Source organism: Erpetoichthys calabaricus, chromosome 7 (assembly GCF_900747795.2).
Source record: "Erpetoichthys calabaricus chromosome 7, fErpCal1.3, whole genome shotgun sequence".
NCBI classification, from domain to species: domain Eukaryota; kingdom Metazoa; phylum Chordata; class Cladistia; order Polypteriformes; family Polypteridae; genus Erpetoichthys; species Erpetoichthys calabaricus.
This window is the reverse complement of record NC_041400.2, coordinates 114,983,812-114,997,567: the sequence shown is the minus strand read 5'-3', so window position 1 is coordinate 114,997,567 and position 13,756 is coordinate 114,983,812. Positions and strand designations below refer to the sequence as shown.

Genomic DNA, 13,756 nt, shown 5'->3' with positions numbered 1-13,756 from the left:
TTAACTTCATTTTGATCAAAAATGTTGCACATAGCCATGTGACCTGTTGGCAAAAAACACTAAACTGAAGGTTGACCAGTTCTAGACTCTGCCTTGTACATGCTCACTTTGTCAGCCTGTGCTCCAGTTATGTATACAATAAGTGTGATTTATTAATTGAACCCTGTTCATCTGAAGTAATATACTTTAATAAAAGATGGCATATAAAATAAAAATAGTTTTGTGCAGTCTTATGTGGTATTATGTGAGAAGGTGTCTTCTGCAGGTATGTAAAATTCAGTTTTATTTTTCTAGCATCATCACTACTGTTTTTTTGTTTCAGGTTGTCTGGGGCAAGAATGATAACCATATTATGTACCTATAAACTGCTTCAAAGCATCTTTATGTTAAAATTCATGTAAGTCCTATGGACAATCAAACTATATCATTGATATGCAGATTTCAAATACATTCAAACATGTATCATAGGTTGAAAATTCAAAATCACTATCCTTGAAATCTCCTGTCACTCCAGGTTATGCGGAGATGGTTCTTGAAGGCTAACTGGTATATGGTATATATTGCATAGAGAACAAACACAGAAGTGATATTTAGATTCTCACTGAAGCTCCTGAGTTATGGGTAATAACAGTAATATATATAACCTCAAGTGTTGGTCATTTTGTTTTTTCAATTACATTTGTCTGTTTCCAGGCTGTCTATCACAATATAAAACCTGCATCACTTCAGCAACAGCTAGAAAATATACATCTCTCTCCTGAGAAAGCAGAGGCCTTTACGCAGATATGGGCAACTTCTGGTCAAGAAAGCATAGAGAAATTCAGGCAAAGAATGTTTGCACCTAAAAAGGTAATCATTTTTTCTTATTATTATCAAAATTGTGGACACATGGACTTGGGAGAAAGATGGTACATGGTTATTTGTGGACTGATAACCATCCTGAAAAGCCAGTCATAAAAGGAGTCCATGCAGAGAGTATGAGTAGGAGGGTGAGAGAGAGAGAGAGAGAGAGGGGGGGGGGATCAGTCATTTGCAGCAAATATGAGATCTGCTCCTTTGCCTAAATTTATTGGCCTGGGTACATGTCCACCAATGAGTCTCAGAAAGAATTCTGGCTTGGATCAGCTCACAAAGTTGGGGAAAGTAAGCTCAAATGGTGTTGCCTGTGACCCCAAGTGAACGGTTTGAGGTGGAGCCAATAGTGTAAATGTGCATGCAGTGGAAGTGGCAGGGGAAAGATCATTGGAGATACCTCAAAGGAAGACTGAAGCAAGGGCTGTGGGTTTGGAGAGCAGTCAAGAAATATGACTAGCTGCAGTAAACTTTGAGTATGGGAGTGAGGAAGAGACACTGTATATCACAATATATTAGACTAATGCCAAAAAAATTCACACAAATTGAAGACATCAGTATATTATTTTGTCATAATAATGCAACCACCAAAGAACAGTATTAATAGATAATCTCAACATCAACATCAAGTAACCAACACCAGAAGCATAAATGTAAAAGAATATTTAAAAATATAATAATATATAAAATAAAGTTGTATAATAATGATGACAAATAGTAAGATGTGCCATTTAAATTGTGCCACAATAAAATAGTGGATCGCATGATAGGGCTATTGTCATCAAGCCCCAAGGCGAAACTGAAAAGTTCAGTCTGCACATGCACACATATGTACAAAATTATGCTTAATTTTTAAGGGCCTCCCCCAGCATCTTGGAAACAGGTTAGCAGCTACAGGTACAAAAAAAATATTTTACTTGATAAGTACAGTGGAGATGGGGGCCCTGCTGACTTCAACTGCAGACGTTTTTGACCGGTGGAAGGAATACTTCGAGGATCTTCTCAATCCCTCCAGCAGGTCTTCCTTAGAGGAGGCAGAGCTGGAGGACTCCGGTGGGGGGCCTGTCCATATCAGGGGCCGAGGTCGCCGAGGTAGTTAAAAAGCTCCAAGTTCGCGGGGCCCCTGGGGTGGGTGAGGTTCACCAAGGGTTCCTCATGGTTCTGGATGGTGTGGGGCTGTCCTAGTTGACAAGTCTCTGCAACATAGCATGGGCATCGGGTAGTGCTGGGCGGTATACCGGTTTATACCGAAAACCGTTTTTTATTTTTTTTATGATATGGATTTTTCTTATACCGCAACACCGGTTTAAATTGCCTAAATGACGTTCGGAACATGGCGCAGCAGGAAACTGTTCAAGTGGGGACCTTTTTCACTGCTACACCGCTAAACACAGATTTGTTGCACTAGGGCTCTTTTTCACTGCTACACCACCAAATAGTGGGCGGTAGCATAGGTATGCCGCGCGGTGAAAATGGACAGAGAGCATTCCGAAACTGAACTAAAAGTTGAACATGATGAACAGAAGAACTTTTGCCGAAAAAAAGGAGTCACGTCCGTTGCCTGGAGATACTTTAGTTATAAAAGGTCAGATGTGTAAATACTGTTTCTATACTACTGGATAATACTGCAAGCCAAGTTGTACTTGTTTTTGTACTTGCTAGTGTATGTTTTGCTTGTATTCATCCTGTGTTGGCGACTCGTTCAGAGATGGGCGCAACTCTGAGTGGATGGCATAATTAAACATGTATAACGAAGATATTTTTAAAGTTCTGAACACTCCGTCGGCTAAGTTAATAACTAGTTTTAATTTCACAAAGACGTTTATCGTGTAGTGATTGGTAATGTGGAGAAAGAAAAAGGAAAGATAGGAAATGGGGTTTTGGTAGAGAGCAGGAATATCATGAAGTGAATGGATTCTGTGCAGTGATTGCTGCAGGCGCCTGCTGTTAGTGCGGAAGGAAGTCAGTTTAAGAAGGGTAGTGATTAACGACTGGGTCGGGAAACACTTAACACAAAGTATTTGATGTGCTGCATTAATTTGTGACGGGGTTTGAGAAAATCTAGTAAATTAAACATTGATTTTAGGATGAAGTTCAGTTTACAACATTCTACTTTAATTATAAAATAAACTATGAGAATAAAGTGGAAATGTCGACTTTAATCTTGACATAGTCAACATGTCGAATTTATTCTCGACATATAATTTGTTTTTTTCTTCCGTGTCCATATTTTTTTTTCTTCACAGTGGCCCTAATGCGCTTCCATAGGGCTATACCACAAACAGCATTATAAATGCAAGTTGCAGTTTTTATTATTTTATGTATATAGCTTAGCTTGAAGCAAGGTCCATATTAATGCAGTTTGCCTAAATGATGGTACAGTTGGTAAGATGTGATCACCAAGTTGCACTTGTTTTATTTTATTTTAATTTGGTGAATACTGTGTAATGCACCTGGGCTTGAAGCTTTGAAGTAATGGTGCCACTATCAGTAATACTATTATGTATTTTATTGTTATTATTTATTAGTTTAAATATTATGCAGTTTAATGATGGTAAAATTGTTTAAAAAGTCACTGTAACGTGTCAGTGGACAGAGATTGTTAACATTAACAGAAAGTGTAGTTGGTTTACAAAAAATATTTACTATTTATTCCTTTTCTAAGATGTTGTTCAGTGCAATCCAACTTTTGACAAACACCTCTGGATATTTTACTAAGTCTAAATGCCTCTTTGGATGGTTGAAAATATGTTGTCAAAATCATAGTTTAAGCTTTTGCAAAATTTGTTCAATTAAAGGTTCTATATTTTGACTGCATCTGTCATGCAATGTGCTTCCTTCTCTTTAGTGCCACCCCCTTGAAAACTATCACTTTATGGGGCCATGCGAACCTGGATTAATACTTGTGTGCACATTAAAATGTCTTTTTGTACGATGTACAATTCTCATAACAGTCTAATAGGTTATTCTTAGCCAGTCTACTGCAGTAATTGCAGTGGAAAATGTGGTTAACATCCACTCATGCATGGGGAAAAAAAATACCGTCTAATACCATGAAACCGGCAGAATTTAGAAAAATACCGTGATATAGAATTTTGGTCATACCGCCCACCTCTAGCATCGGGGGCAGTGCCTCTGGATTGGCAAACTGGGGTGGTGGTCCCCCTTTTTAAGAAGGGTGACCGGAAGATGTGGTCCAACTATAGGGGGATCACATTCCTCAGCCTCCCCGTTAAGGTCTATTCAGGGGTGCTGGAGAAGAGAGTTCGGTCAATGGTCGAATCTCGGATTCAAGAGGAACAATGCAGATTCTGTCCCGGTCGTGGAACACTGGACCAGCTCTACACCCTGGCCAGGATCCTGGAGGGGGCATGGGAGTTTGCCCAACTAGTCCACATGTGTTTTGTGGATTTGGAGAAGGCATTCGACCGTGTCCCTTGAAGCATCCTGTGGGGTGTGCTCCGAGAGTACAGGGTACAAGGCTCGTTGTTACGAGCCATTCAGTCCCTGTACAGGAGGAGCAGGAGCTTGGTCCGCATTGCCGGTAATGTCGGACTCGTTTCCTGTTGAGGTTGGACTCCGCCAGGGCTGCCCTTTGTCAGCGATTCTACTCATAAGTTTTTATGGGCAGAATTTCTAGGCACAACCAAGTAGAGGAGGGGGTATGGTTCGGTGATCTCAGAATCTCATCTCTGCTATTTGTGGATAACGTGGTTCTGTTGGCTTCATCGGACAATGACCTCCAGCTCACACTGGAGTGGTTCGCAGCCGAGTGTGAAGCAGCAGGGATGAGAGTCAGCACCATGGTTCTCAGCCGGAAAAGGGTGTGATGTTCTCTCCGGGTTGGGAACACATTACTGCCTTAAATGGAGGAGTTCAATTATCTTGGGGTCTTGTTCACGAGTGAGGGAAGAATGGAGCGTGAGGTCGGCAGACGGATCGGTGCGGCATCCGCAGTAATGCAGGCTCTGCAACGGTCTGTCGTGGTGAAGAGAGAGCTGAGCCAAAAGGTGAGCCTGTCTATTTACCAGTCGATCTACGTTCCTACCCTTACCTATGGCCACAATCATTGGATAGTGACCGATAAAGCAAGATCACGGGTACAAGCGGCCGAAATGAGTTTTCTCTGCAGGGTGGTTGGACTTTCCCTTAGAGATAGGGTGAGGAGTTCAGTTATCCGGGAGAGACTCGGAGTAAAGTCGCTGCTCTTCCGCTTTGAGAGGAGTCAGTTGAAGTGGTTCGGGCATCTGGTCAGGATGCCCCCTGGACGCCTCCCTGGGGGGGTTTTCCAGGCATGTCCCACTGGGAGAAGGCCACGGGGCAGACCCAGGACACACTGGAGGGATTATATCTCCTGTCTGGCCTGGGAATGCCTCAGGGTCCTCCCAGAGGAGCTGGAGGAGGTGGCCGGGGAGAGGGAGGTCTGGGCTTCCCTGCTTAGGCTGCTGCCCCCTGCGACCTGACCTTGGATAAGCGGTGGATAATGGATGGATGGATGGATGGATAAGTAAATATATTGAGCATATTATGAAAAATTTTGTAAAATTAGATTATGACAACTAAGTTGATGTTGCTATAAACAGCTTAACAATATGTTAATTTACCAGGGCAAGTTTTCTACTTAGTTAAATTTTGCAGATAAGCGCTGTCCACTCTAGGGTTTGGGACACTGTCCCACTGCCCTTAAGGCAGAGATGCCACTGGTAGTTTCAGCAAAGCAGCAAACTTACATTTTGGGATGAACATTTCCTATATTATTTTATACTGCAGTTTGCAATACTTAATGTGCAACAATTATATGAAACTGTTTACATTTTCTCCAGTACAACCTTTTCTCAAATATAATGGCCTTTTCATTTAAAAGTGCAAATTGTTTCCTTTTCTACTAAAATGTGTATCCTTAATTCTATGCCCTAAAAATTATTTATGTGAGTTACTGGTCTTTTAAAAGGAATACTCTTCCAAAAGTAATATTATTATTTTTTTTAATATGTTACTTTACGTAGTTTTGGAGTGGTGGCCGAGAAAAATTTTTATTTCTCATGTTTTCATGAAGAAAGTAAATAACAAGAGTGTAAATTGAACGGGATCCAATAGTGAGCTGCACTGGACCAAGACAAGCAATGTCAAAGACATCCATGTAAAAAACAATTTTCACGTAACTTGTGTCACATAATCTATATGTCTTTTACCCATTTGTGTGCAAAATGCATGTATTTTTCTAGAAAACTCATCATACGGTCAAGTAGAAGACGGGACTCTTGCCTACTTAATAAGGGGGAGAGGCTGACCTTTCAAAATAAATTTCCCCCAGAAAAATTATGTTTTTGAATACCCTTCATATATCATATTTGAATATGTTTATAAAATGCCCTTTCTCAGTATGTACACTTTACAAACTAGTGGTACAAATTTAATATATCGGTTCTATTCCTACAGGGCTCATATAGTCTTAACAAATCTTATTAATACTAGGGCTTTGACACGCAAACACAGATTAACAGATAAATTGTTGGGGAAACCACAGGTAACCCCATATAATTTCCAGTGTTGAAAACAGCTTGAAAACTCCTTCTTGGAGAGCTCTGCTTCAGTTACATATTTCATCATGACTGATATTGAACATCCTACGGTGATGCTGTCTGAGGCAAGGAAGGTAAAAGGGAAGGAGCAGAAGATGAAAGCTAGGCAGTGACATCAGTAATTGTCAGTTGAGATCTCCTCCAGTCTAATTTGCGCAAAATGGTGCGTTGCATCAAAATTTTTCCCCATAACAATTAGACACACCCAAAGCTGTGTAACATGCCCCAGCTCTATTTGTCTGACGCCATGTAGGCAAAATTTTATTATTAAAAAGAGTGACATAGATAGTGAGGGTCACTTTTATGGATTGATTCAAACTCTCACTTTCAGATGAGTTTATCATGTATAATGGAAGGTGTGATGACCATGGAATAGATCCTGTTCAAGAGCTGTGGTCAGATGGTGGTAGATTTCTGTCATAGCTGCAGTTTAAATATCTGTTGCTGGAGAGATGGAGTTGAAAAGCTCCATCAGAAGCGCAGAAATTTAACAAGTAGCAGAAGTGGTCAAAGAGAGAACACGTATTTGGGAGGAGTTTAGTGAGCTATGGAGAATGGCGCTAAGATTGCATCATAACAGTCAATTTAGAGGACGTGTAAGGAGTCCTTTGAAGAATCTGCTGTATACACTCTCTTAGAGAGTACTAAGTGCTAGAATTATTAGTAAGATTGAGTCTGTTTTTATATGTTAACTTCAATGCATTGATTTAAACTGAACAGCAGAAAGACTACCATGGCAGATTAGATCCCACTGGAAATGCTGAAAACACTGGATGTTGAAGGGGAAGAAGAGGGACCCGGTGGTTGCTTTTGTTTTTTTTTTTTTGTTTTTTTTTTTTTTAGAAGGGGGGGGGGGCGCGCGCGCGATGGGTAATGATAGATGTGTTTCAGTTAGTAAGGCATCAAACTCCTCATCCTTCCTGAGAAACAGTGTCCTAACCAGGTTATTAGAATCAACATTCCATCTGATAGTAGAATCTCAGATTCAGGAAAAAAGTGCAGTTACCCTAAGTTCTTGTCTATAAGCCGCGGCTTATCTAAGGAAAAAAGTGAAAATGAAAAAATAGAATATCGGCTTATACATAAGTCCGGCTTATACAAGTAATCCCTCCTCCATCGCGGGGGTTGCGTTCCAGAGCCACCCGCGAAATAAGAAAATCCGCGAAGTAGAAACCATATGTTTATATGGTTATTTTTATATTGTCATGCTTGGGTCACAGATTTGCACAGAAACACAAGAGGTTGTAGAGAGACAGGAACATTATTCAAACACTGCAAACAAACATTTGTCTCTTTTTCAAAAATTTAAACTGTGCTCCATGACAAGACAAAGATGACAGTTCTGTCTCACAATTAAAAGAGTGCAAACATATCTTCCTGTTCAAAGGTGTGTGTGTCAGGAGCAGAGAATGTCACATAGATAGAGAAAACAATCTCTAGCAAAGAAATCAGTGGTGCTGTTTGGCTTTTAAGTATGCGAAGCACCGTGGCACAAAGATGGTGAAGGCGGCAGCTCACACCCCCTCCGTCAGGAGGGGAGGGAGGGAGGGAGGGAGGGAGGAGAGAGAGAGAGAGAGAGAGAGAGAGAGAGAGAGAGAGAGAGAGAGAGAGAGAGAGAGAGAGAGAGAGAGAGAGAGAGAGAGAGAGTTTGTTTTTCAGTCAAAAATCAATACGTGCCCTTCGAGCTTTTAAGTATGTGAAGCACTGTGCAGCATGTCTTTTCAGGAATCAGCTTTACAAAAGATAGCAACGTGAAGATAATCTTTCAGCATTTTTAGACGAGCGTCCGTATCGTCTAGGTGTGCGAACAGCCCCCCTGCTCAATCCCCATACGTCAGGATCACAGATAGTCAGCGCAAGAGTGAGAGAAAAGTAAGCCGGGTAGCTTCTCAGCCATCTGCCAATAGCGTCCCTTGTATGAAATCAACTGGGCAAACCAACTGAGGAAGCATGTACCAGAAATTAAAAGACCCATTGTCCGCAGAAATCCGTGAACCAGCAAAAAATCCGCGATATATATTTAAATATGCTTACATATAAAATCACAATTTAAATGACCGCTATGCGCGCGTGTTGACTCCGCGACGCCCAGAGCAGAAAGAACGCGCTCCGGCCGCTCCAACCGCGCCATGCGGGGAGTGAGAGAGACACCAATATCTCACACTCTCTCCCCCCTTAAAGAAATTAAATGGTTGCGAGTGAGACCACTGACCTCCCTCCCTTCTATTAGTTATAGGTTATAGTACGTTCGGCCCATTGGGATTAATAAAGTATCTATCCATCTATCCATCCATCCATCCATCCATCCATGAGTCCGGCTTATCTATGATACGATTTTATTTAAAAAATTCGTATGATTTTTGGTCTCCGGCTTATACATGAGTCCGGCTTATAGACAAGAACCTAGGGTAATTAAAACAGGCAATTTTGTCCTTGCACACATATTGGAAGGATTATGTGAATTTTCCAATCCTGCCTCTGAGTATTTTTTTTGCTTTGAACTTGACAGTGGATCACGATCATAAATCCTATGGTATCCTGCAGAAGATACTACAGGAATATGGAATTCCCAGCTAGCATTCTGTTCAGTCTCTGTGTTTGTGCATAGTTGGCATTAAGTCAAGGTTCTTATATATGTTCATGGAACTTCAACAAAGATTTGCCATCTCTACTACTCATGATTTTCTTAAACAGTATATAAAAGTATGGCCAACATTTAGAGAGTATTCAGTTTTCATACAGTATAAGTTTCATTTCTAGTGTTTCTGGCATATGCTGTCCTCTTGTCCTCATTAGACTATGGTCTCAGATGTGCAAGTGACTGTGATGCGGTTCAGTTGGAAAATGGCACCTTGAACCCTGAGGTCGTGGGCCTATCCAGGGAAAGAATGGGAGTGCACCAAGTGTAGAAACTGAAGTATATTCAGATAGATAGATAGATACTTTATTAATCCCAAGGGGAAATTCACATACTCCAGCAGCAGCATACTGATACAAAAAAACAATATTAAATTAAAGAGTAATAAAAATGTAGGTAAAAACAGACAATAACTTTGAATAATGTTAACATTTAAGGTCTCATACGTGAATGAAGATAGGGGTGATCATGAGATTGACCAACAAACTGGTACAGTGGCTGCAGTTTCGGAACAAAACTTATAATGTTTAGTATTTGGTCCTACTCTCTGTCCTTTGATAGATATGGTCATCAACTCTCTGTAGTAGGAAAAGAAACAAGTTTGCAAATGCAGGTGACCAAAATGGGCTTACAGGGTCTCCTGGTTCATCTATTGTGATAGGGTAAGGAACACAGCAGTACAGAAAGACATTAAAATATAACTACTATTTCTGTGCATCAAGAAGATACCGTTAGGGTGATTTAAGCATGTGGTGAAGATATCCAGTTAACACCTCTCTCCAGTATATGTACCAGAATAATGAAAACATTTATGTTGCACATTTCCCAAGCATAAAGCCTTGAACAATGTCTACTATGTTTTTAATAAATCCTTTCTCAAATACAGGTTCTTGCTCAATATTTAGCTTCTTATGATTGTTTATATATTAAGTTTACATTTTTTAAGAGTTTTAGCTAAAATCTTAACATTTGCTAAACACAATGCAAGTCAAAATAAATTTAGACTTAGACATATCTAATTTTCAGTTTATGTACTTACTTTGTTTATAAGATAAAGATTCCAAGTGTGATCTAGTAGCAGTGGAAAGCATGCAGAGCTAAACCTTCATTATTGAATCTCCGCTTTTCTGTTTTACTGAAATATATTAAAATATTAATACAGTAGTTGGTTATAAACGAAATCATCAATTTATCAATTTTCCTAACCCACTTATCCAGGGTGTTTTTCCTATGACTTGTCAGTTGTTCATGTTTGTTTTTTTTTTTATTTGATTTTTTTATTTTAAATTAAGAGAACCAGTAGGTACAATATTTATTAAAAATACATCAGCAAAATATCAACCATTTTTTTTATTCACTTTGTATTATCAGAAGTAAAACAGTGTGATTTCTGTTTTTTTTATGCAAAATTGTTTTGATATTAGTTGGTTATAAAAACTTGCATGTTTATAACAAGGACAAATTATAGTATACTATATGAGAATTCATATAATAAACTCTTAAATAATATTTGAAAATTAACTTGTTATTAATATGGTTTTCAGCTTGAAAGCATTGGATGGCAACTCAGTCTTCAAATGTCTCAGTCCTCTCAAGCTAAAGTTAAGTCACCGTGTGCTGTTTTAGAACTTGGGATCAACAGTGAAGATTCTGAGGTATGTTAAGTATAGTATCATGCTATTTGCTTCAGATGCTTGAAGACCTTACAAAGTAGTTAATGATAGTATAATTCATGTAATAAACAGGACCTCAAGAATCTTGAACATATGTACTACTGTAAAATAGATTAACAAAAATTGAACATTAATATTTGTTTAAATTCATTAGAAAGTTAACATTTTCTAATCATGTTTCCATCATTTGACTTTTTCAGCAAACTTATTTCTTCTTTTAAAACAGCAATTAGAAAGTAATGTTTTGTATTATGATGTGATACTGTGTATCATGTTAAGAAGCTGAATTTCAAATTAAGGTTTTAAACTCCACTTGAGCAATGCATACATTACAAGGTGATGAGTCTAGAGTAGAGTTAAACAATGTATAACCAAGTTAAAGGCTTAGGCATGGCAAAGTATTGCAGCAGCAGCAAAATTCATGTCCTGCATAGTGCACAATGAAAGCAAGTTTTAAAAAGATTTACTTTTAACATGGTATATGGAATTATCTTGTTTCCTGTGTATTTGAACATGACAAAGTTGTACAAGATTGTCCGAGATCAGCACTGCGAATACTCAGTGTGTGTCCTGTTTTTATTTTTCTGAAATTTTCTTTCATGTATTGACAGCTGTTTTATACTTCATGCACAGGCAGGGATCGGCAAAAAACATCTAAATGTCTAATTGAGACTTTTTGAAAACTAGGGGGCTTTGCCCCCTGCTTGCTTCGCTTGCCAATCCCCCTGCCTGCGCTGCACGCCATTGTGAAGAGAAGGGCTGAACGCACCCCAAGGAGACGCGGTCGCTCCTCTGAAACCCCTCTTAAACGGTGATACAATGGGAAACAAATAGTTTTTTTTTTTTTTTTTAACCTCCTCTTTGCTTGATCAGCTGCTGGCCTGCTGCTGCTGCCGCCGCCGCAATGCTGCATGATCTGCATCTCGTGTGGCGCTTCAAGCTGTCCTTTTGTCTCACTGCTTTGTCTCTCTTCTCCTCCAACATTCTCAAACACTGTTTGATTTTTCGCTGTTCTGTTATTTCAACAAGCAATATTTTCTGTTTGTTTGCGCTAATGCGATCTTTACTATAATTTTTTTGAGACTTTCGAATTTTCCTACTTCCATTATCTCTAATCTGCTCTGCATCTGTATTGCACCAACATTTTTGAATTCTTTACGACGTTCTATTTTGTCTTTTTTCAGCCACGGGCTTGGTTAAATCTCTTGGCACAAAGTCTCCGCTGGACATTCTGATTATTACTTTCCTTATTTTCAGAATTTGCACATTGATTATTTTTGTTCTTTTTGCTTTCTTTTTTGCATTCTTTTCTTTCCAACACTTTTGGGTCTCTTTTCGACACGCTGCTCTTTCTTCTTTGCTTAGTCGTTGATGTGCCATCTAGAATGTATACAATTTTTAAGAGTTAAGAGCACAAGAAGTGTGTCTGCCAAAAGCATTCCAATAACTGAGAGGTTAGATGACCTTGGTCTTGTTTGAAAATGGTTGTAAGTAGGGCGTGACTCGTAAAAGTAACCGTCTCACGGGACTTGCTTCCAAAGGTTGTAAGTTTGACGTGACTTGACGGTCTTGCGGGACGTGAAAGTGTCTCTTTTCAAAAGATCACGTCTCGTCGCTGAGAAAAAAAGTCTTGTCTTGTCCCAAGATTTTTTTTTATTATAGAGAGATGTTTTAATCATCATGTAAGAACATAACAAGTACTTTTTAAATACTGCTGAACCTAGACTTGTGTTTTTAATGAAACAAAAAATACTTTCTTTCATGCATGCCATTAATAAAGATTTCATACACTGATTTGGTTTATTATAAATTATTTAGTTGAATTTTTCTTAACTTATCATATTTTATTTTTTCTGAGAACAGTTGAACGCATGTTCTGTTGTGTACAATGTTTGAAGAACAAGATTTTTATGTTAATTAATAGTATAGTACATGTTCACATTGTTCTGCGGTGGCTGTAATGTATCCATCTTAACTTATTGTAAAATTTGCTGTTTAAAGCCTTATGTACTGTTGTCAGCATTTAGATGCATAAATGATGCCCAAACTAGCTGAAGACAATTACAATTATAAGGAGGCCTGCAAATTACAGATTTGTCAGCTGTGGTCTTGAAATTTTCAGTTCTAACTTATAACCCTTTTTTATACTTCTTTGTTGCGTATTAGTAAAATGTTCTTTCGTAATACATGTGAAGTAAAATCTATAAATCTGGATATATGTATGTTTTTATTTTTTGTTTTTAAATTTCATTAAATGGTTAGGAAATAAATTACACAAAAGCAGGTAAGTTATCAGCATTACAGTTTGTATGTTACATCTTTAATTTTTTAATTTGTGTTTATAGTGTGCTTATTAAATCTCATCTATTTGAATGTCAAGTGCCTGTCAACCAAGAGCTGGAAAAATATATATATATATACAGTACTGTGCAAAAGTTTTAGGCAGGTGTGAAAAAATGCTGTAAACAAAGAATGCTTTCAGAAATATAAATAATGATTGTTTATTGCTATCAATTTACAAAATGCAAAGTTAGCGAACAAAAGAAAAATCTAAATCAAATCAATATTTGGTGTTACTACCTTTTGCCTTCAAACCAGCATCAATTCTTATAGGTACACTTGCAGAAAGTCGGGGATTTTGTAGGATTATAGTCAGGTGTATGATCAACCAATTATACCAAACAGGTGCTAATGATTATCAATGTCACACGTAGGTTGAAACAGCTGTGTAGGAGGCTTAAAACTGGGTGAGGTACAGCCAAACTCTGCTACCAAGGTGAGGTTTTGGAAGACAGTTTCATGTCATGGCAAGATTGAGCACAGCAACAAGGCACAAGGTAGTTATACTGCATCAGCAAGGTCTCTCCCAGACAAAGATTTCAAAGCAGACTGGGGTTTCAAGATGTGCTGTTCAAGCTCTTTTGAAGAAGCACAAAGAAACGGGCAACGTTGAGGATCATAGATGCAGTAGTTGGCCAAGGAAACATAGTGCAGCAGATGAAAGACACATT

The 13,756-nt window shown here is 38.7% G+C and overlaps 1 protein-coding gene across 1 annotated transcript in view; it reads left to right on the top strand.

Moving 5' to 3' along the window:
- Nucleotides 1-13,756, top strand: part of commd10 (COMM domain containing 10) — a 143,462-nt gene that overhangs the window by 17,888 nt on the left and 111,818 nt on the right. Inside the window, exons 4-5 of the mRNA XM_028805265.2 lie at nucleotides 694-849; nucleotides 10,617-10,727. Coding sequence (XP_028661098.1) covers nucleotides 694-849; nucleotides 10,617-10,727 — 267 coding nt within the window. The remainder of the gene's footprint in view (nucleotides 1-693; nucleotides 850-10,616; nucleotides 10,728-13,756) is intronic.